This window comes from Vombatus ursinus, unplaced genomic scaffold (assembly GCF_900497805.2).
Source record: "Vombatus ursinus unplaced genomic scaffold, bare-nosed wombat genome assembly UNPS02014792.1, whole genome shotgun sequence".
Classification (NCBI taxonomy): domain Eukaryota; kingdom Metazoa; phylum Chordata; class Mammalia; order Diprotodontia; family Vombatidae; genus Vombatus; species Vombatus ursinus.
Window position 1 is genome coordinate 14,329,304 of NW_020954570.1, and position 24,797 is coordinate 14,354,100.

The 24,797-nt window shown below is 35.8% G+C and overlaps 1 protein-coding gene across 1 annotated transcript in view; it reads left to right on the forward strand.

Moving 5' to 3' along the window:
• SLCO4C1 (solute carrier organic anion transporter family member 4C1) overlaps positions 1-24,797 on the forward strand; it is a 105,453-nt gene that overhangs the window by 51,983 nt on the left and 28,673 nt on the right. Inside the window, exons 5-9 of the mRNA XM_027869220.1 lie at positions 8,799-8,920; positions 14,650-14,765; positions 18,278-18,422; positions 18,889-19,084; positions 22,640-22,793. Of these exons, the coding sequence (XP_027725021.1) occupies positions 8,799-8,920; positions 14,650-14,765; positions 18,278-18,422; positions 18,889-19,084; positions 22,640-22,793 (733 nt within the window). The remainder of the gene's footprint in view (positions 1-8,798; positions 8,921-14,649; positions 14,766-18,277; positions 18,423-18,888; positions 19,085-22,639; positions 22,794-24,797) is intronic.

Here is a 24,797-nt window from a genome sequence, read left to right on the forward strand (position 1 = left end):
TTTTAAAATGATGAGTTTTGGTTTCAAGTAGAAGCTTGCAGTTGTTGAAAACTGCCCAGTTTCTCAAATGTATGCAAGCCCATGTTCCAACCTCTAGTAAATTCTGTGTTCAGGATATTGTGGGCATAAGAAGACAAAACAACCCTCTCTCTTCACCCCCTGCCCCCTAATTGCCTCTCATATTTGCCTTCAAAAAACTTACCTCCTACTAGAGGAGTACAAGAATACAATATTCAAACATAAGCAACTACAATATAGTTTGAGGGGGTAAAATAACCTCTAGGAGCATCAGGAAAGGCTTCCCATAGGAGATGACACTTTGAGCTGAGCTGGAAAGGCAGCTAAGGATTCCTAGGGGTAGAAGTAAGGACACAGTGCATTCCAGGCATATAGGACAGCCTATGCAAAAGTACAGTAGAGGAATGAGGTGGGATACAGGCTGAGTCAGGAAATATCAAGCAAAGCAGTTAGGTTGGAATGGAGAATTCATAAAGCAGAGTCATGTGAAATAATCTAGAAATTTAGGCTTTAACTCCAAGTTGATGAGTTTACATTTTATTCTAGAGGTAATATTGAACCAGAGCAGGTTCTTAGGCAGGGGAAGAACATGGCTGGACTTCTACTCTGTACCTTAATCAGTTGTGTAACTAGGAAGGTGTGACCTATAGAATATAGTTTACAAAAACTTTCCTATTTCTTTTTCATTTTCACCAGGGATTCTCACTGTACATATGTAGATCAGCCCAATTTGGAGAGATTAGAAGATTAAAGAGTTAGTAGCTTGTTGGTATTTTTTGATGACATTTTCTCAGTAAAAATACTACCTATCTTTATATCTCTATCTTTATTTATCCATCTATATGTAATTTGGTATATTAATCTCTTTTAAATATAGTCAATGAAGTTTGATGCTTCTGTGCCCTCAAAATTCTGTCAGCAATAATAAAAAACCATCTGTATGTATATTTATTCTGGTCTGGCTGTTCTATACATCCTTATTTCCATTGGTGCCATTTCTATTTCCTTATGCAGCACACTGGAAACTAATCTTAGAATCTAAAGGTGTTGGCTCCATTGCCATCAATGGAGAAAAAAAGGTTGTTATGGAAACCTAAATAGGTCTTTTTCCCCCCACTGTGTTTGCTCTCCTTTTATCTTTATCCTTGACTGTTCTTGAGATGATCTGACTTAATTGGTTCTTGTGCCCAGTTTTCTTTCAACCTCTCATTCCTCCATTGCTTCTTGATGTTTTTGTCATATGAGTTAAAACTTTTAATCTTCTATCATCCTCTTGTAAGGCCTTCAAACAATATTCTACAATAAATTATGTCATTCTAGTCACACAATTGACTGAAAAGTATAGAGAATATGAGATTTCACTATGCCTATTGTTTATTCACTATAGAAAAGCATTCGAGTCAGCGGACTGAAACCAAAAAAGTTTTTCCTTTATATGTGTCAAAGTCACACAAGATCTTTGAAAGATGTAACAAAAAGGGTAACTTTGACAATCCCATTTTAATATCATGTGAGATAAATGCCAGGGAGACAGACTTGTAACTATCAGCACTATTTGCTTCTCCCATGGAAGAAGTCCAGCTGAGTTGATTAATTGAAGCACAATTACTTAAAGATGGTGAGATTTTCCAGATGTACCTATTTGCTAATGACATTGTGTTTATTGCATTAAGTCTCTGAATTTTTCAAAGCTTTCTAAATAGGATAAATAATTACTCAAAAAAAATTTCAGCTTAACTATCTATGAGAGAAAAACCTAGTATGTGAAGAATTTTCCAGACTATGATTACACCTTTAGGTGCTAAAGGGGCAGCAGGGGTCCTTCTGTGAGGGGAAGAGTGGTACCTGAGGCCTCAGCCTTTCTTGCCCAGGGCAAGAGACAGACTGTTTTGAAGGATACTCTTAGCAATCACACATCCTGAGTCTCAGTTTTGGGATGGTGATGGGGAGGCAGTGGAGAGACTTGGAGGTGGTGGAAGGGTGAGGATTGGCATTTAGACTCAGATATCAAGGAACCAAGGGTCTACATCTTTTCACAGCATATTCTGGGTGGGGGGCTGGAGGGGGGTGGGGGAGAATCTTAGATCTCTGGGAGGCAAGAGGCTATGTGGTCCAGGCATTGGGAGAGGCTGTGACCAACTGGTTTTTATTCAATGATAGATGATTTCTCTGTTTCTGCTCTCCCTGTCCTCATGATTCGGAGGCAAAGAAGACTAAAGGAAAGATTGTTTCCCCTCTCATTCTCCTCCCATTTTCATTCCTATCCATTTCAACTCTAGTCCCTCCATAGTGCATACATAGCTTTCTTTGTCCTCTCCTTCTTTTGAACCCATTCTACTCTTAATAGTTTTTTTTTTATTCTTCAGTTTACAACTTCTACATCTTCTTATACTAGTAGAAACCTGGATCTCCTGGAAAACTGTATGCTTTATTTCCAACTATCCCTTAATTTCTAATTATCCCACTCCAATCCAATCCAACACTATGGGCCAGGCACTGTGCTAAGTTCTGGGGTTACAATTAATAAAAATAAAGCTAGTTCCTGCCCTTAAGGAGGTTACAATCTAAAGCAGAGAGACAACACAGAAAAAGAAGTAGGAAGTGGGGAGGAGGATGGGATAGCAGGAGGCATTCTGTTCCATGGAGTTTAAAGCATTCAGGGTAGCAGATGAAAAATGGAATGATCTGAGTGCAGTTTCTATCCTTTAAAGAAAGGCACTGGGAGGAGTTTGGTATTCTGCCCTCCAAACAAAGGGAGAAGAGGCTGAGGAAAGTGGAGTCAATCAAGGGTTGAATTAGCAGCTTGGTGGTGATTTTAAAAGTGATGAGCTTATCTTGGGAGGATCATCTTTTTCCTTAGAGTTGAAAGGAGGTAGGGTAGAAGATGAAAAATGGAATGAATCCAGTTTCTGTCCTCTATAAAGGTAGGCTCAATCTTCTTATCCAATTCTATCTATTCTTATACTTTGTAAAATTTGTTATTACACCATGTCAAAGGGGCATACATAAAGGGGGTGAGTATAAGTTGACTTTGTAATGATAAAAAAATCTAATCAAGTGGGGTAAATGATCCAAGTAAGTGGATTAATCTGATCTAACTAAGAAAATGTACTGAGAAAAGAAAAGGAGGAGGCAGACAAGGGTAAATTACATTATAGGAAAAGGCACAAAAACCTATTACAGCAGAGGGAAAGAAGGGAGGGAGGTGAGCATTGTTTGAACCTTACTCTCATCAGATTTGGCTCAAAAAGGGAATAACATAATCAGTTAGGTACTAATATTGCTCTTCTCAGCAATATAAAGATCTAAGACGTCTCCAAAGGCCTCATGATGAAAAATGCTACCCACACCCAAAGAAAGAACTATGGAGTTTGAATGCAGATCGCTATTTTTTCTTCTTCTGTTGTGTTTTGTTTCCTCTTTCTGGTGGTTCCTCCTATTGGTTCTAATTCTTACTTACAACATCACTAATGTGAAAATATGTTTAATAGGAATGTATATGCATAGCCTATATCAGATTGTGTGCCCTCTTGGGGAGGGAGATGAGGAGGGAGGGGCAGAAAAATTTAAAACTCAAAAGCTTATGGAAGTAATTGTTGATAAATCAAAATAAATTAATTAAAAAAATATACATGCCAACATCCCCTCAAACACCCTGACCTCCAAGTTCATCACCATCCTCAGCTCCTATGATCTTTATCTTTCCTCTGCCTTCAGCTATTCACAGAGATCTAATCATCACCTACAACTTTCATCTCTATACTAATGAATTCTGAAATTCTTCTCTAAACTTAACTTTCTGTTTTTTATTCTCTTTTTTGACTTCACTTCTCCAAAATTTATTCTTTATCCTCACCAAAGTTTCCATGTTCTTCCATGCTTCCCTCTTCTCTCAGTTTATCACCTTCATACCCCTGACTCTCTGGTTGACCAGTAATTTCATACACCATCAACTTCCCTTGAATCCATTTCTCTTTTGGGTTAAAGACCATGTCACTTTACCAAATGCTAGGACTGGGTTACTCCCACCATTTATTTTAGATTTCTCCTATCTTCTCCATTCCTATTCATTCTTTTGAATACTCCTGGAGAAAGTCACATAAGTGTTCTGTGCTCAGTATAAATTTATGCTATCTAATCTCAATTTGACCCTCATTGCTATATAATAATTCTTTTATTTTTTTCCTGATTGGCTTTGTATTATACTCCTGAAGTAGTTATCCCAAACTTCTTTCTTTATATCCTACCTTATCCAATTCAAGAGAAGACTTCAGTTATTCTTTTACTGGGTAAATAATGGTCATTTTTGGAAACACCCTCTTTTTCCTTGCTCCATTTGTCAAAATCCTGCCTCAGGATCCTCCATTTTCTCCTCTATTAAGCTTGTCTTTGGTGAAATTGAACTTCATCAAGTTAAGGCTAACTAAGGTTGTCCTTTTAATTCTCTCCCCTCACCTTCCTTTCCATCTCTTCTTATTTCCTCTCTCTCATCTTCAGTTTCTTGTGGCATTATCTTCTAAACTTTTTGGGAACATCACCAGATCTCCTGATGGGGATGTTCCCAAAAAGTTTAGAAAATAATGCCCTTAAAAAAACCCAAAGAATAGAACCCTTCATGTGATCCTTTGCAATTTCATCCTCTAGCTCTTCAGTTTAAAAAAAAATTGCTGCTTTTAAAAAAAAAAGTCACTTTTACTTCTCAATGACTCTCCCTCTCCATAGAGCCATCTCTTGTAACAAACAAGTACAGCTAAACAAAAACAAATACTCATTGGCAGTGTCTGATGAGAGAAAGACTATCATTAGAAGTCCAAAGTCACATTTGGTCACTGCATTAATCAGAGCTGTGAGGATTTTTAATGTTTCCATTACATTATTGTGGTCACTGTATAAATTGTTCTCCTGGTTCTGCTTATTTTACCAAGCTTTCCCTAAATTCTTCACACTTATATTGCATTACTATTAATTATGCCCACACAATGGGCAACTTTCTTTTGCCACCCCAAAAATTACTACTCTAAATTCTTATATATACACATATGTATATACATATGTATATATGTATATGACCTTTTCCTCTGTCTTTGACTCACTTAAGTTATATGCTAAGTAGTGGTGCCACTGGATTAAAAGGTATATGTGGGTCAGGGAATGTTGTGAATCCTAGTTGTTTTCCAGAATATTTGGACTTATTCAGAGCTCCATCAACTAGTATGCTGATTAAGCTTCATTCATTAGTATGCTGATCTTCTCATAATACCTCCAGCTTTTAACATTTGCTTTTACATTTTTACCAATCTGATCTAGCCATGCTTTTGGAAAGGGCTTTCCACATTCATTGCTTCAGTTTCAAAATTTCCTGCTCACTTTTCAGTCTCTTCCAAACTTTCTTCTACTCTAAGCATTCATGGCTGCTTTACTGATAAATCTAATGGCCTTTTCTCAATCTTCAATCTACTTGACCTCTGCGCAACTCTTGACTTTATCACCTACTCTCCGCTTTGTACTGGATATTTTCTGGGCTTTCATGACACTGCTTTCTTTTTCTACCAGTTTTCCCAATATGTTGCAGCCCGCCCTTCTTGGATCAACATTCTTTTCTTACTCACTATGTGTAAATATCCCCCAAGACTCTCTCCTGGGCTTTTTCTTCTTATCTCTCTAGACTCCCTTGACAATCTCCTAAGCCTCAAAGGGCTCAATAAAGTAGACACTCACATCTATAAAAAGATTTAATTTCTCATCTCATCCTGCATTAACAACTACTTTCTGGACATCTCCAACTCAGCATCTCCAAAAGAGAACTCATTATATTTGTCCCCAAACCTATCCCTCCTTCAAACTCGCCAACTTCCCACTATTACAGATTTGACCACATCACCTTAATCCCCCAAAGTCTTCATGTCTTCCTTTTGCTTCTAAGATAAAACATAGCATTCTCAGTCTAGCACCAAAGTTTATTACAATTTGGTTCTCATCATCATCCTTTTAGGCTTATTTTATATTTCCTTTCTCATACTCACTATTCAAGTCAAACTGGTCTCTTAGATGTTCACTGTAAATGAAGTTTCATCTCTGGCTTCCTTGCCAGAGTATAGGTATTTCCCTGTGTCTGGAATGAAACTTCTCACTTCCACCTAGTTTCCTTAAAAGCACAACTCAGGTGCCATCTCTTATATGTGGCGTCTCTGAATCCTTCCAGTTTTTATCATCTTCACCTTCCTCTTGAGATTACTTTTATTGTGTTTATTCTTTGTATCTCATCTGTATATATGTTGCATAACTGCTTTGAGGGCTGGGACAATTTTGATTGTATTTTTTTTATCCCCAGTGCCTAGAACAGTGCCTTGCACATAGGTTAATAAATCTCATTTTAACTAAACTAAGCTATATGAATTTGGATTGATGACTTATAGAGCTGTTTCATTAATCTATCTATCTATCTATCTATGCAATCTTAGGCAGACAGGTGGGCAATCAGTTTGGTTCAGAATAAAGAATGAAGAGAGCAGGTTGGACTGATGTGAAATTGCATACTTTTATGACTCGATGTTTTTTTCCCTGAAAGAAAAGCCCATTTTTTTTGGTATTGTTCTATAGCTGTGAGTCATGGAATATAGTCTCCAAAGGATTAAAGTTATAGGTTATCCAAAAGGCAATGGAGTGGTACATTGCTTGAGGTTAGCAGGATCAAACACTATCAATGAGGTTTCAGGACAATCTGTGAAAGAATATCATCTGAGAGATGTATTATGAGAAAAGAGGTTGGCAGGTAATTTAGCAAGAGTTAGGAATAAGTGATGGATAGCTCATTTATTCCACTGGCATTCATTTAATGTCAAGAAGCCTCTTTTATGAATGAAGCATTTATAGGAACACATGGAGATGTCACATAAGATGAGAAGGTATAGGTAAGTTGTGATTCAGATCATTAGAAGGAATACCTACATAGATCAGATCACAGATTTATCACATCATTGAAATAAGGTGGTGAAATGGCTCTTTCTCCTCACTAATAATTATTTTGTCAGATATCTTTCCTGTTCAATTTTTTCATTTCCCTTTCTTAATCTTGTTAGACTTTCCTTTCCCCCTAGTAAGTCATGTTTATGTTCATCATAAAGCAAAAGAGTTGTATAGTTGTCCCTGAAATGATAATATGTGTTTCTTTAGGAGTATGAGAAAACCAGCTCTACTAATTGCATTTTGCTTCTGCCTTCTTGTTTTCTTTATAGCAAAAATACTAATATTAATATAGTTCCTTTAGTAACATGTGTAATTTGGTCATTAGATAGGGACCTCACATTTAGAGTACCTGAGTATAAATTAATAAGAGATTCAATCTAAAAACTGTGTCATTCTTAGTTTCTCTATCCCCCTTTCTACCACTCTATCAGCACTGCAAACTGCAAAAATCACATTTGATTTTGGCCACATCAAGCGACTCACTCTTACTGAGCTTGTAGTCCACTAAAAAGTACCAGATCTTTTTAACAATAACTTCTAACTATGCCTCTTGTCATACTTGTGAAGTTGATTTTTGTACGCAAATGTAAGACTTTAAATTTATCCCTAATGAATTTCATTTTATTAGATTTAGCCTAATGGTGTGGCCTAATGAAAATTTTGAGGGGCTTCCCTGACTATATCATCCATTATGTTATGTATCCTTCCCAGCCTTGGGTCATATACAAATTTGCCTTCTGTACTTTTTTCCAAGTCTTTTAGAACTAAACAATACACACATGAACGTGTATTATGAATTCATTGTTCCTCAGTGTTTTGCAGTCTCCTTTGATTTTTGCATTTTGATCCTTTTGATTTTGGGCTGTATTAACAAAGGCACAGTTTCCAGGAATGGGGGTGTGTGTGTGTGTGTGTGTGTGTGTGTGTGTGATACAGTCCTCCTTTACTCTGCCCTTATCTGCTATATTGTGTTTAGTTCTGGGTGCCATGGTTGAAGGAGTACTTTGATAAGCTGGAGAGTGTTCAGAGGAGGGAAACCAGGATAGTGAAGGGCCTTGATTTCTTGTCAGATGAGGAATGATTGAAGGAATGGGTATGTTTAACCTGAAGAAGAAAAGACAGGAGGGATGTGATAGCTATCTTCTCTCATTTGAAGATTTGTATGTGGAGGAGGGACTAGATTTATTCTGTTTGACATTAGAGGGAAGAACCAGGAGCAATGAATAGAATTTGCAAAGAGCAAAATTTACATTAGATGTTTGAACAAATTTACTGACAAATGCAAATGTGGGAAAGTGAAATGAGCTGCCTTTAGAGGTAGTGGGTTGTTCTTTTATGGAAGTATTTAATTAAGCAGAGGTTGAATGACCACTTGTTGGACGTATGGAATGGAGATTCCAATGTTCACATGTAGGTTGTACTATATGGCTGCTAAAATCCCTTTCTATGAACATAGTCTGATTTTGAATAGTCATATTACTGATGATGAACCTTTAATAAGACATAGGTTTTTTTGCAGGCCATGTTGGGGGAAAATTCAGCCTACTTTCAAGTCAATATGATAGCTATTTTGTGATATTTTGCTTTTGTATAATTCTGCCTCCGAGATGTCAATATTTAAAGAGCTTGTACTCTTTAAATATTTTTGGAACATCAAAAAATTAGTCACTTAAAAATGCAATAGTTTTAGCCTTTTCTCTTTATGAATAATTTTACTGTAGTTATTTTCATTGTAAAATATTATAAAACTATAATTATACTAGGTATGTTTCTAGTTAGAAACTAGAAGTAATTATTTTTTTTTCCCATTAAAGAGCTTTTATCAATGAAGATGATCCTCGCTGGCTGGGTGCGTGGTGGATTGGGTTCATTTTGTCTTGTTTCCTGGCATGGTCTTTGATTTTGCCTTTTTCTTGCTTTCCAAAACATTTGCCAGGTAAGTGCTCAAAGGTGGTTCTTTAAACTGAAGAGATTTTCTTGATTGTTATAGCAGGTATATTTATTTAAGTATAAGAAGAAGAAGTAGATCTCTAATTTTATTGGTACAAGAAATTCCTGGACGAAAAAACTGTCTCTGTCAATATTGATTAGCATGTCCTCATAACTTCTAGACTTAAAAAGTTGCTGATGCATTGAAAAGTTAAGTGCCTTAGCCAGAGTCACAGGTAGAACTTGAACCTGATCTTCCTGGCTTTGAGTCTGGCCCACTAGTTACTATACCACACTGGAAAAGTCATTCTGCCTTCCATGCTGAAGCTTAGTTTCCTATTTGTATGAAGATCATGGTATGAGTATTATAGGTATTATTGTGAAACACCTGTTATTTGTAAAACTTGGTCTCATTTCTAAGAAAAAGCAACACTATTAATTGTATACCAAACTTCCATTAGTGAATTTATTTCTCTTCATTTACCCCTGGAATCCTGTGTGTGCACATGTGTGGTGGGGATGGATGGCTGGGAGGGTAGGGTAATAAGATATGCTGTTATTGGGTGGCATAAAGATGTAATCTGAGATCTGATCACCCTTTATGGAAAGCAGGAAGAAGATTATGCCTGTATTATCAATACCTTAGCTGAGGGATAGGGGCAGACAGGACCTAGGACAGCTTCAGTGGTGATTTCTCCTATCTCCAGGAAGAGTATCAGGTCTATCTACCACCGACTACTCAAATATCTCTATACTAGGAATGTGAAGTTTAGGAGTTCAGAACAAAAATAACTTCTCTGATAAATGGGTCTTGGTAGCCTTTATCTGAAACTTGCCAGTTTATCTTTTTTCACTAAACACTTACAGAAAAGGCCATCACACATCAAGTAGTGAGCAAACCCTTTCATTTATGCACAAGGGCAAAGACAAATCAGAGAAGTTCCACAACTTAGAATATTGTAAAGAGTACATAAGATTAAATGAGTTCTTGAACTCAGATGAGATAAGGTCTCAGTTCAAGCCAGGAAACAATCTACCCATGAGAGGTCCCCTCTCCTCACTGTGTAGAGACATGATCCTGGAGTTCAAGGAACATGATATGATTAACTCATATATATGTCTGTGAATCCAAGGGCATATATCAACCATTTGAAAGTCTCTCTCCCAGCCAACTCCTTGGTGCTCATTTTTTCAATTGTGCCTCCAGCATCTCCCTCCCAAGTCTGTTCATCAGGCTGAAGTGATTATGAATGTAGAATTGACACATCCAACAAAATGATAGATTAATCACTTTCTCTAAGCCACTTCATCTCTTTCAACCAATAAAGAAAAAAAAAAAAGAAAAATGGTGCACTAAATGTGGAATGGTTAAATCAATACTAGGAAGAAGACAAACTTGTCACACAGTTTTACTAAACCTTCATGAATTAGTACTGAAGAACTCTAATTCTTTTTTATTTTTAATAAATGTGTTTATTTTTAACCTTTTTAAATTTTGAATTCCAAATTATCTCCCTCCCTCCCATTCCTCCCCCACCTACTAGGTAGTCAAGCAAAATTATATAAATTATACATGTGAAATCATGCAAAACATTTCCATATTAACCATATCACTAAACAAACAAACCCCAAACAAAAACAAAAACCCAACCCCAACAACGAGAAATAAAGTGAGAAAGTTATACTTCAATTTGCACTTGGAGTTCATCAGTTTTTTCTCCGGAGGTGGATAGCATTTTTTCATCATGAGTCCTTTAGGATTGTCTTGGATAATTGTATTGATCAGAGTAGCCAAGTCTTTTACAATTGATCATCATTACAGCATTACTGTTACTGTGCACAATAATCTTGTAGTTCTCAATTCACTTTGCATCAGTTCATATAGGTCTTGCCATGTTTTTTTTTTTCCTCTGAAGCCACCCCTAACCACCATAATTTTTTTTCTTTCAGCCAAAGACAAGGTTTATTAAAGATTTGCCATATTGGCCAGACTCTTAAGGAATCTGAACATTTGTGACACTTGTATGAGTAAATCTCAGCCATTGGCTAGATTTTAAGAATCTGAGCCCATTGTTTCTTATAGCACAATAGTACTCAATCACAATCAACTTGTTCAGCTATTCCAACATTTGATATGAGGCATTATTTTAAAATTCTTTGTAGGGGAATGTTGAGGGAGTTCAGTTGGGTTGCTGCCTATACTCTGCCATCTTGGCTCCACCCTTCCCCAAAACTCTGATTTTTAAAGTGCTCACTCAGTGCTCCTCATCCACCAGTGTCCATTTGCCAGAGGCAGAGGAACCAGATAACTCACAGGTAGGTGAGAAGTGGAAGAAGAGAGGATATTATGATTTTTTTGCTGCTGTGGAGATTCTGCCAGAATACACCTTCCTCTTGCTTCCATTACTCAACAAGCTTTCTAGTCATATGAAGCTTAAGTGATATAGAAGGGATTAAAATGTGCTTCCTTTTGATTAGATGCCAGTCACAAGTTGGGGACTCCTAAGACTTCAGATAATCTTTCTTTAGCCTTCCTCAGAGGGCAAATTCTGTTTGAGTTGGTTCAAGAGGAGGAGAAGAACAGAAGGAGAAATTGGGATTGAGTACCAACATACACAGCTGTGCCAGTGCTAAAGAAAGGTAGACTGGAATCCAGCTGAAGCCAGGGCTGTCCCTGCTGAGGATCATTAGGTCAGGGTCCTAGGCTTGTGAACTGTATGTTCCCCAATGTAAGAAGGCTTAGGCAGCCTTAAAACACAGCCTTGCAGGTATGTCCACCTGTAAAAAAAGGTGAGGCTAGAAAGTGAGGGAGGAATTTTTTTTTGCCCTGTTTTTTTTGGTGAGGCAATTGGGGTTAAGTGACTTGCCCAGGGTCACACAGCTAGTAAGTGTCATGTGTCTGAGGCCAGATTTGAACTCAGGTCCTCCTAATTCCAAGGCCAGAGCTCTATCCACTGTGTCACCTGGCTGTCTCTGGAAGAATTTTTTAAAAGGCCAAAATTCTAAAAACAATTAAGACAAAAATCTCCAATAAAAGCCCCAGAACATAAGCAGATAAATCACCACATAGGATACTAAAACCAGAAAAAAATGATGAGTAATTCCTCAATAACAGTAAAAAGCTTTTTTAGCAATTATTGTAAGAAGAAAGTGAACCAAATGCCTGATAAAATACAGTGTCCTCTGAACTCCAAAGAGAGCTTGGAATAAGAAGAGGAAACTTTATAGTTATTCAAAAGTGAAATGAATTTCATAAGCGAAGAAATCAGAAACAAATAAGTAATAGGATTTTCATCTAAATGCAGAATGTTTTTGAAACAAAGAATTCAATGGATTGTAAAAAAAATTAAATGTGCAATGGAGAATCAATCTAAAGAGGTAAGAGATCAACAGATGTGGGACACAAATAAACTGAAATGGACAACAAATGGTAGGAGAAATAAAGGGCAACAAAATTGTAAGGATATATAAATTCTATAAATGAGAAGTCACTGATCTTGAAGACATTATGGGCAGCTGCAAGTTAAGGGCCATAGAACATGTCACTTAAAAAAAACATGTCAGAAATAATACGAGAACTTTTCAATGCAGATAACAAAGTATCAGTGTCCAGAATCTATAAATCATCTCCTGAAAAAGAAAATTCTCCTCTCCAAATTCCAATCCTGATTGGATTTCCACATCCTGATTAAATTTAACCATTCTAATAACAGCATCACATTTTGCAGATGCCAGGAGTGACACTTCCAAATATAAAGAAAAATCATTCAAACAGCACAAAACCATTCTGTGGCCATGAGAAATCTCAGAAGGAATTAAGATGTTATGTTCCAAAAACAAAGCAGCTTAATTGCAATTCCAATGATATACCCTGTAAACCTGAAAAAATCATTTGCGAATAGAATGTTGTATTTGAATTCTAAGGATAAACCTTTGACTCGTTACTCCTACTAAGTCCCCCACCCCCCACTCCCCATTGTGCTTCTTATTAACAATATTTAGCTCTTATCAACAGCATTTACTTAAATGGCATAGCAAGGATGATCATTACTAAACTTTTCTTTCATAAACTACACACAACATCCATGGGAAAGGTGAGCTCAAATTTTATGTACAATGATGGTGAGACACAGGTTAATGATACAAGTTTAGGGATAACTCACAATTCCTGTATTTCAGAGTCTGAAAATCCTTCTCTCTTCATAGAGTCCTCATGTAGCTACCCTTGAGTCTATCTTACTGCTGTGTAGGACACTCTCTATGCTCTCAGAGTTTGCTTCTTTCTTAAGTCCATCTCTGTCATTCTTCGCTGGAGCTTGGCCTTGAAGCTTTTTCTATCCTTTGATGGTTCCCCTATATCTATGTCTCTTTTTGCTTCTACTTGGATACATCATAATGGAATATTGTTTCATTGTATGAAACAATATTTTTGCTGGATACAGAGAATCATGGGAAAATATACTATATGAAATGATGCAAGGAGAAGTAAGGAAAATCAGGAAAACTATATACAAAGATTCTATTTAATGCAGTGAATATTCATTAAAATTGCTGTGGAAATTTTCAATTGGTTTCTACTCCTTATAGTTAGTAATTGCCTAGGAAATGGAATATAAGGGATGAGGTCAGGAAAATACAAACCATTGTGGCCTAGAAGTGGGAGTGGGGAAGATGAGCCAAGAAGAAAGAATAGCTAAAGAACTGAGTTTTATGCTCAATTAGTATTTATACAATGTCACTAGATCTCAAGGAAGACTTTCAGTACATTGGGTGAATGTCCTCCCCCTCCCCAATAAGTTTATCATTTCCATATAAGATTTATGAGTGGATGTGGACAAGAGTTGCCCAGAGTAGATAGTTTTGAATGCATTGTGATGTGCATTGAGGGAAGGAGACATGTTGTCAAATGATTTCAGTGAGGATGAACATGGTGTCAAGGATAGCTACTGCACTGATGGTGCATGATTTTCTGTTTGTAGATGATTGTGCACTCAATGTAACCTCTGAAGCTGAGATGCAATAGAGTATGGATTGATTCTCTGCTGCTTGTGCTAATTTTGGCCTAACAATTTTTTTTTTATGAGGCAATTGGGGTTAAGAGACTTGCCCGGAGTCACACAGCTAGTGAGTGTTGTGTGTCTGAGGCCAGATTTGAACTCAGGTCCTCCTGACTCCAGGACCAGTGTTCTATCCACTGCGTCACCTAGCTGCCCCCTTTAATGTTCTTTTCTTTTCTTTTTTCTTTTTCTTTTTTGCCTAACAATTAACACCAAGAAAATGCAAATGCTCCATCAGCCACCACCACATCATCCATATGTGGAAACATCAGTTACAGCAAATGGAGAAGTTTTGAATGCTGTGGATAAGTTCACTTACCTTGGTAGTGTACTTTCCAGGGATGTACACATCGATAATGAGCTTGATCCACTAATCCACTAGCGCAGTGTTTGGGAGGCTCCGAAGGAAAGTTGTTCTGTGAAGTTTGGATTCAGTCAAAAGGCTGCACTTGAGGACCTAGAGGACCACATGTGGCCTCAAGGCCACAGGTTTCCCACCCCTGACTAGATGATGCATACCACTCATTTGGTTAGAGCTGTGGATTATTCCAAAGTATCTGATTGGTTCATAGAAATTAAGCATTTGTTATAGGGAATGTTATTTTAAAGTAAATGATGTGCATAAAGAGTAAAACTACATATCCTACATATGGTATAAAATACATTTCTGGTTATGTAGGCACAGCAGAAACACAAGCTGGAAAAATTTCTCAGGCCCATCAGAATGAAAGTGACACCAAGACTACAGACAAGAATTTTGGGAAAAGCATTAAAGATTTTCCAGCTTCTCTTAAGGTAAATTGAAATTTTGCATAATTTATCTTCTCTACTAAAGGAACTTTGCAAATATTCAAGGGCAACCCAGGCTCCTCTCCTGTTCAGTTCTGGCCCAACTCAGTCTCCATTTACCATGGCTATCTCTCTCTCTCTCTCTCTCTCTCTCACACACACACACACACACACAAACACACACCATATATACATACAAAACACATATATGCATAGATTATATGCATGTATGTGCATGAGTGTATAACCAATGTCTGTATATGTCTCTGTAGATAGATGTAGATATAATGGCAGACAAGTTACCAATATGCATCTTTAGAAGTTTCAATACTGGAAATTCCCCATGTTGATTCTACTAGTCTGTAGCAAAAAACAACCACCTTCTTAACTTGCACCACCTTCCTAACAAAACTATTGTGAGTAAAGTACTTTCTAAACTATATAGGAAAGTTATTATTATTCCTATATTTCACTATGATTTTTGAAGAATCAGAATTGCAGATGAGACAAAAAGAAATAAAAATATATCTAATTTTAAATAACCTGCAGCATTTTACCAATAATAGCATTATAAGAAAAAAATTAGGGTTTGCTACATAGGCTGAGTCTGGATGAACATCCAGAATATTGCACTAGAATTCATGAATTATTAAACTAGAGAAAAGTTTCCCAGTGTATTGTATAATAGATTCATAATGGAAAAATTATGTAAAAACATGGAGAGGAACCTATTGTAGGAGTGGAGGAAGTACCCACATCAGTAAGATTATGAATTCATTAAGATGAGGAAATATTAGGGAGACAATATAGGTTTTGGAATAGAGTAATGACATGGTCACACTTTTTACAAATGCTTGAAATGTATTAGAGAAGAGTCAATCAACAAGCATTTATTAAGTGCTTATTATGTGCCAGGCATGGTATTAAGTGCTCAAAAGGCAAAAATACAGTCTCCGCTCTTATAAGATATTACATTCTAATGGAGAGGAGAAAACATGAGAACAATTATGTACATGCAAGGCTTATTCATGTAAATGGGAAGTAATTCCAGAAGGAAGGCACTAACATTTGAGGGAGAGGAAGAGACAAGAAAGCATTCTTTTATAAGGTGGAATTTGAGTTCGAGTCTTAAAGGAAGTCAAGAGGAAGAGATGAGAAGGGAGAATATTCCAGTCATGATTGACAGCTGGATTAAATACATCAACTTGAAAGATGGAATGAGAGGAATAACATAAACTCCGGTGTTGCATAAACTCTAGTTTGGGATAGGGTAGAGTGTAAGAAGACTGGAAAACTAGGGAGGGCCCAGGTTGTAAAAGGATTTGAAAGTTAAAAAAGATTTTCTATTTGAATACTTGATAATATAGAACTACTGAAGTATGACACTAAAGTTGAGTTGACTATGCCACTATGGTTGTGAATCTAGGTGACTGGGAGGATGGTGGTATGCTTGGTGGGAATAGGGACATTCTGAAGAGGAGAGGCTTTTAAGGACAAAGATAATGAGTTTTGTTTTGGACATATTAAGTTTCTGACATCCATGGCTCAGACAGTTTGAGATGTCCAATAAATAGGAGGTTGGTGATATGAAACTGGAAGTTAGGAGAGAGGTAAGGGCTCAATAAATAGATTTGAGAATCATTTGTAGAGAGATGATAATTTTACCCATGGGAAATGAGGGGATCATTAAATAAGCAATATAACAGGAGAAGGAGAGGTCCAAGGACAACTACTTGCAAGACATCAGTAATTAATGGGCTTGACCTGGAAGAACATCCAATAAATGACAGAAGAAGAGACTAAGCATTTATAAAGTGCCTGCTATGTGCCAGGCACTGGACTAAGCACTTTTACGAAGATTATTTCATTTGATCCTCACATTTACCCTATGAGGTAGGTGCAGTTATTATTTCCATTTTCCAGTTGAGGAAACTGAGGCAAACACAGGTTAAGTGACTTGTTCAGGGTCCCACAGCTAGTAAGTGTCTGAGGCCAGATTTGAACTCAAGTCTTCCTGACTCCAGGCTTAATGTTCCATCCACTGTGTCACCTAGAGTGGTCAGACAGGTAAAACGAGAACCAGGAGAGCAGGGTCATGAAAACCTAGAGATAAGAGAGGATGCAGGAGGAAAAGGTGATTGACAATATCAAATGTTGCACAGAGATCAAGAAGGATGAGGAATTAGAAAAAAGAAATTTGGCAAATAAAAGATCATTGGTAACTTTGAAAAGAGTAGGTTCAGTTGAATGCTGAAGTTGGAAGCCAGACAGTAGAATGTGTAAGAAAGCAAGTGGAGGTATTGATTTTGCATGGCTTTCTCCAGGAATTTAATCACAAAAGGGAAGAGAGATATGGGAATACAGTTTGTGGGGAAAATACAATTGAGGTTTTTTTATATTTCTTTAAAATTAAAAAAATTTTTTTTTTTTAGGATAGAAGTGACATGGGTGTGTTTATAGACAAAAGAGAAGGAGCCCCTAGGTAGGGAAACAGAGAAGAGAGAGAATGGGACTGATAGGGTAATCTCTTATAGTTGATGGGATGCAATGACATCAAGAGTTCCATGTAGAGAGAGAGGGGTTTACTTTGGTAAGGAAAAGGGCCACCTCTTCATTTGAGACAAGAGTGAAAGAAGAAATCATGGGGGAAGACATCTAAGTGAGATGAGCAGGGGAAGAGGAAAGTCTTGGAAAATGACCTTAATTTTTTTTTTTTTTGTTGGGGTGAAGTATGAGGAAAAGCCCTCATTTAATCCTACCATCCCCACTATTTATCTTCCCATATTTCTCCTCACTTTTGTGGCTAAATTCCTGGAGAAAGCTGTATACAATTGGATCCTTCACTTCCTCTTCTCTCATTACTTCTAAATCTCAAGTTTATGTAACTGGCAACAGTTCTATAGAAACTTCATGTAAGTGTGAAAGCGTAAATTAGAATGCAAATCCTGGCACAGTGGAAAGAGCACTGAGCACTTAGGAAGACCTGAATTCAAGTCCAGCCTTAGACAGTTAGTAGCTGGGTAACCCTGGGCAAGTCACTTAACCTTTGTTTACCTCATTTCCTCAACTTGTAAAATGGAGATTATAACAGCACCCTTGCAAGGTTGTGAGTATAAAATGAGATACTATTTGTAAAGTGCCTATTGCAGTGCCTGGCACATATTAAATACTTAATGAATACTTGTTCTTTTTCCTTCCTTCCTTGCTTTTGGGGAGCTTTCTATTTCCCCTTCTATTACTCTCACTCAATACATTGATGCCACAGTCACTATGGTGGTGAAGAAGATGAAAGTTTTTGAGAAAGACAGTCTAGATCATTTGTATATGAGTGCATAAAAAATTGGTATTTGGCTATACTATATTTATGTTTAAAACAAGGGGATTAATTTTAGCGTTTATAAATTTGTTAGAATATGCTTAGTTAAAACTGCCATTTCACAATGTTACTTTTCAAAGTTTTCTCTTTATTGGAACACATTCTTTTATTACATTCTAATTTTTACTTCATTTTTCTTTAGATTTTGCTGAGAAATCCTGTATTTATGTGTTTAGCGATGTCCACTGCTACAGAAGCTTTAATTAGTACTGGCTTTGCTACATTTTTGTCTAAATATATAGAAAATCAATTTGGATTGTCATCCAGTTTTGCAGCTACACTTGGAGGTAATGTTTCTTTATTCTTTATTTACTTTTCCAAATAGCATCATTTAACTGATTTTTCTTTTTCTAGTTATATATGTGGTAGAACTTTAGATAACTTAGTCTTGACAACTTACAGGTTATACAGATTAAAATCACGGAGACATAACTTTTCTAGGACAAAAAGAGCCATACCATAAATAAAAGTATCTGAATATTAAAAACCAAATTATTAAAGACCACAATACATCACTTTCTATTATAAAAAATAATTATTCATCTTCATTTTATCTAAGCTTTCATAACATAAACAACAACCACAATGTAAACTATTATGTAGTCTTTGTACAAGTAAAATCCTATTCTTTGAATGCTTTGACTTGTTAGGACACATTTTCATAATTGTTTTGATGTTTCCCAATTATTAGCATGAATTGTTTGTTATAGTAATATTTTCTTTTCTAACTATTGGTATCATATTTCTATGCAGGAGTTGTTTTAATTCCAGGAGCAGCACTGGGGCAAATTTTGGGTGGTGTCATTGTGTCCAAATTCAAAATGGCTTGCAAAAACATTATGAAGTTTTCTCTGTTGATGTCACTACTATCCCTTGTATTGAGTTTCATACTTCTGTTTGCTAAATGTGGAAATGAGCCATTTGCTGGTGTCTCTGAAGCATATAATGGGTAACTATCTTTTAATTCTTTTTTTTGTTGTTCAGTGCCCAAATCCAAAATTGCATGTATTTACATAGGCATTCACTTTAGATATTAAATATTAAAGCAAAATGGTTAAGAATTCATAATTTTAAATCGGTGAAATATTTTCTCCTAAAGATGTAGTATAAAAACACATCTATGTAGATATCCTCCATTTTACAAAGGATTATTCCGGCTGTACTACAAAGTAGTATTACAAAGGATTATTGGCTAAATTCAACCTGTTCTATATCAAATTGCATTTTTCCCATTGTGTCCTTTAGAAATTTAGAAGTTTTAGGGGCAGCTAGGTGGTGCAGTGGACAGAGCACCGGCCCTGAAGTCAGGAAGACCTGAGTTCAAATCTGGCCTCAGACCAAACACTTGACACTTACTAGCTGTGTGACCCTGGGCAAGCCACTTAACCCCAATTGTTCCCCCCCCCAAAAAGAAGAAATTTAGAAGTTTTTCATATTTGGCACTTTAAGAATCTGTGATTTCAACATGGTGGGTCCTCTCTCTGCCAAAGGAGATCACTTTCCTTTTAAGTGTAAGGTGTTTTGAAATTTTTATGACAAAATTTCATAACCTGATGGCTAACTTCAGTCTGTTCTATCTTAATTAGATTGGAACTTCTACCACACAGACAAATGTTCTTTGCAGCTTAGTCAGATATGGACAAGCTTGTGATCAATCTGCATAGCTTTGAAAACCCAGAGCCCAGGGTAATGATCTCCATGACACGCAGAAGCCATTAAAGTATGGATTTGCCTCATTCCTCCAGCTGGAGGAGATTGGACAAAATATCATGGCAAAAAAATCCCCCATTAGGTGTGTTGAACACTGGCAAGGAGAGAAATTAAGATGAAGCAAGTCCTATGACACATTGACCATTAATTCCTTCCTAACAGTTCATTTTTAAAGGGGAGTTGGATACTCTGTGAGAATATTCCATTGTGCCTCTATAGTTTTTTTTAATAGCTTTATCCCAGTCCTCTCCCTCCCCACAAATTTTGTGGCAGAATAAGTTAAGCAATCGTCTTCTAATCTTCTTTCTCTCTGATCACTTCTTATTTTCACATCTAGCAATTGCCTAGCCTTGTTAATTCTACCTCTATGACATCTCTCAAAACCTTTTCCTTCTCTCCACTCATATGTCCATTACCTAGTTTAGGTTTTCCCACCTTACATTATTGTAATAACTTCCTAATTGGTCTCCTTGATACTAAACTTCCAAACTGATATTCTTAAAGATAGGTCTATGTCATTCCCCACTCAATCATCCAGAGTGGCTCCAAATTGCCTCTGTGATAAAATATGAACTCGCATTTGGCTTTCAAAGTCACAACTTGACTCTATCTTGTCTTTACAGGCTTATTGCCCATTAATCTTCCTGTATTCTATATTCCAGACAAATTATATCACTTTATGGACCCTGCATATAACATTCCATCTTCTATCTCCATGCTTAGAATGTATTTTCTATTCTCCACCTCCTAGAATCCCTAGCTTGCAGTGAAATTGTCTATTTTGTCATTTTTATATACTTTATTACTTGTTTCATTAAAAACTATATTATCACCATCACTGTGATAGGTACTTCCCCATCCCTTACTAATTTTTAAAGATGATATGATCTTTTATTTTTATATTCTATTCTCATCCAATTTTTAGCTTATTTGTATGTTCTCTAAGATTTGGTCTTAACATAGTTTTTACCAAACTACTTTCCAGTTTCCTCTGCAATTTTTGTCAAAGACAGGGTCCTTCCACCAGTAAATTATGTTCTCACTTTTGTTTTTCCAAATGCATTTTGTGGATGGAGCCATAACTGACATATAGGCTAGTTTTTACTAAAGGAGTATTAAAATAATCCTTAAGACCTAATTGGCTTAGTAGACAAAGTCTTGCACTAGTGACATAGCTTTCTTAAGGCCAACTACAAAAGCCCAAATGGATCTGTGATATCATAAATTTGGGTGTGGTCTCCCCCAACAAAGCAGATCTCAACCTATCAGTGACTGATCATTTTGTATATCTCTTTTCTACATCTTCTGATTAGTTCATGAAAGAAGATTCATTCAATATGCTAGAGACCTTCCTCACAGATCCATTTGAGTAATAGAAATCATAGTTATTATTTTTATAGTATATGATAAACCAAGTTTCACTAATAAGCTAGATTGCAAATTCCTTGAAACTAAGGACCATTTCTTATTTTAAGTTAACAAACTTTCATTTGGGAATATATTGTGCCTAGGTGTATTGAAGGCACTTGGTAAATAAAAATATTTGTTAATGAATTTGATTGAAGGAATACTAGCTACTGATATATATATATATATATATATGAATATTTCTAGTGCAATCTCTTTTTGTACAGTAGGCAAGTGTGTTAGTACCATAATGATTCATAGATAGATAGAATTGGGCTATTTGCTGGCTTATGTGTAGATGATCTCTTAGATCCCCTCCAGCTCTAAATCTAAGCTACTTCATTTGATTTTAAGCTCCTTGAGGGCAGGAGCTTTCTTTTGCCTCTTTTTTGTGTCCCCATCACTTAGTACAGTGCCTAGCACATAGGAGGCACTTAATAAATATTGATTGGTTTATATCTTCAGCCTTCATTGCTGAACATCTCATCATATTATTCTGAATATTTCACATGGATTAGTGAACCTGGCTAATGAATTTTGTGGAAATGTTTAATATTTTTTTCTAAAGCTTATGCAAATGGATATGCACAACTTTTAGAAAAATCTATATGTTATTTAGCTTTACCATTACCAAACGCTTTATGTAAATTATCTTATTCTTAAAACAATCCTGTAAGGTAGTTGTTGCAAGCAATGTCTCCATAGAAGTTAAGTGACTTGCCTAAAGGATGAAACTATCTCTTGAATTTAAATTTTTGACTTCAGGGCCAGTAGTATTTCTAAAACCAATATAGTAAATTATATTAATTAAATACAATTATGTCATCATTTTAGTTTTCTAATTACCTCCTATTCCCACTTTGTTTCATCACCATTCTTCTTGTCAAAGGTTATTGTTAAATACTTCTGCATACGTAATGAATTACATAAGCCCAAATTTTCAGCTTCTTGATTTCAAAATGAAGAAAATACATGGAGCAGGTATATTAAAATCAAGTTAAATATTGATAGCTCTCTCTGCTTCCCCCAGTAACATATAAGTTATTTTATAGCAAAGATTTGTCTAACAATACATTACACATAGAAGATACTTTATCAATGTGTGTTGTTATTGTTATTGTTTTATTAATAGACACATCTAATGCCTAGGTATAGACTAGCTTTGTGATCTAAGGCTTTTCATTATATATACAAAATATCATTAGCTGAGTGGAAGCATAAACACTGAGCCCCTTTGAATAAGATTCATGCCAGCCATCCATTATTTAGCCTGAATTCCTGTAGGCCTGATTGTTAAGAAGTGAATCCATTGCTGGAAAGATTAATTTTTAACTGTTCATTAGTTGTTATAAATAGAGTCTTGGTTATATTAATTTTTTTCTTACAGGACAGAAGAGCTGGGAAATTTGACAGCCCCTTGTAATGTTAATTGCAACTGCTTGGGTTCATTTTACTTTCCTGTTTGTGGAAGAGATGGTGTCCAGTATTTTTCTCCCTGCATTGCTGGCTGCAAAAATTCAGTACCTAATAGCCAGCCAAAGGTAACTTTATGACTTTATCTACAGTAGGATATATTTAGATAAAGTACATAACATTTAACCCATGTTAGTTTTTTTTTTAATTTATGAATCTATGGATACCTTCCCCACTTCTTTTTGTCTATCCATATTCTTTTCATCTTGGCGCTAGCTCATATCTTGGTTTTTGAAAAGCTTTCCCTGACCATTCCAGCCTAAAATGAAGATGATGCTGTGTTCATTCCATCAAGTCCTGGGACATTTTAGAGCCTTCTGGAAGAGATCCATCCTTTAATCTACTGTAATATTTTATTATGGGCATCACAACCATCAACATAAACATTTTAGATAGAAAAAGAACAAAAATTTTAGCTTCAAAAGTAATTATTCTCTATTTAATGAGGCCTTTGCTCAGTGTATTTTACTAGCTTCTCTTTTTTTTTTTGGTGTAAAGCTGGTATTTAAATATTTTACAGGTACAAAATTTTTCACATTGCCTTATGTCCCAAACTAGATTTGATCTTCCTCATTTTGGGAATAGATATTGTTTCTTGCATTCAAACTATCTTTGAATCCCCAACAATGTCAAACATAATGCTTTTTCAGTTTCATTGTATCATGCCATATTTTTTTAATAGATTAAAATAATTGATTTGAGGCTTTAAAACTGACTTTACATTTTATTTTTAATTTCATCAAAATTCTTTTCTTAACATTTCCAATCAAGCAATTTAGAATAAAATTTAAGTGATTTTACTCTTTAGTAATTTGAAACTTGCACTATATTGCAAGACTCTTGGATGTATTAAAAAAATCTCAATTTCTGGAATGAAAAGTTTAGGTGAGATTTTTTTTGTGAAAAAAGTGTTTTCATACTTTCACATACTTGAAAATGCCAATTCATCAGGGAATTTTGAATACAATTTTGGGATGCATTCATTGGATCTATGTAGTCCCTGGGGAAAAAAAAAGTAGGCTATAGGAATGCAAGATAGGTAACAGTGAAGTTCTTGCAAAGGAAGCAGAAAAACAACTAGGGATAATAGTGAAACAAGTTCCATTTATATCCATAATTTAATCTTGTTAAAATAGTGAATGTGGTTTGAAATACATAATATACATATTGTATAATGTTTTAAAGAGATGGTTGATAGATATTATTAGGCCCATGGCATATTGCCTCAATGATGACCAGTGTATAGGGAGTGATGTTAAAGCTATGATAGGAAAAAGGTGATTAGTCATGTAGTAAGAGAGAGGAAGGCTTGAGTTCTGCCCTGGTACTTTAGAAATGTCAAATGTCCTGAAAGAAGGCCTCTAAAACATTGAGTAGATCATCTGTGGAGAATTTATGGAAGGATATCTGCATAATTTGCACTGGTTAAGAAGACAAAAAAAAGAGTTGATCTTTCATGATGCCTATCATCATAGGGCTTAACAGCTGTTCATTGAATAGAATTTAATTGACTTTGTGCCACTGGAAAAATTTCATACATGAATAAGATCAGAGATCTAATTACATATAGAAATACGTAAATGTGGGTTATTTTCGGACCACTTTAACTAAAAATCATAGGTTTTTGAATCTGGAAGAGAACCTTTGAGATCATCTAGGCTATATTTCTCATTTAATATAAAAGAAAATATAGTAAAAAAAAAAAGGTTGCCCAAGGTCACATAGCTTGTTAGTTGTACCAGCAGGAATAAAATGTATATCCCTCATTTCCTTGTACAGTTCTCTTTCCACTATATAACTTCACAAAAATGTAGGGAAGTTTCTTGCTGTAGAAAACATAAATAAAAGGACAATAGGCCTAGACCATCATAATAGTGGGCTTAATTGTAATTATAATCTTTGTGTAAGGTAGATTAGATTTTTAAAAAGTGTGTTCATGGAGTTATTATTAGTCCTGAGATATTTTTTGGAAATGTGGTAAAATTGTTACTCCTGTAGGTTAGACTCAACTTTGTCCTGTCTAATAATTCATGCTCAAGATTAAAATTTGATAAGGCATCCAGGGATCATAA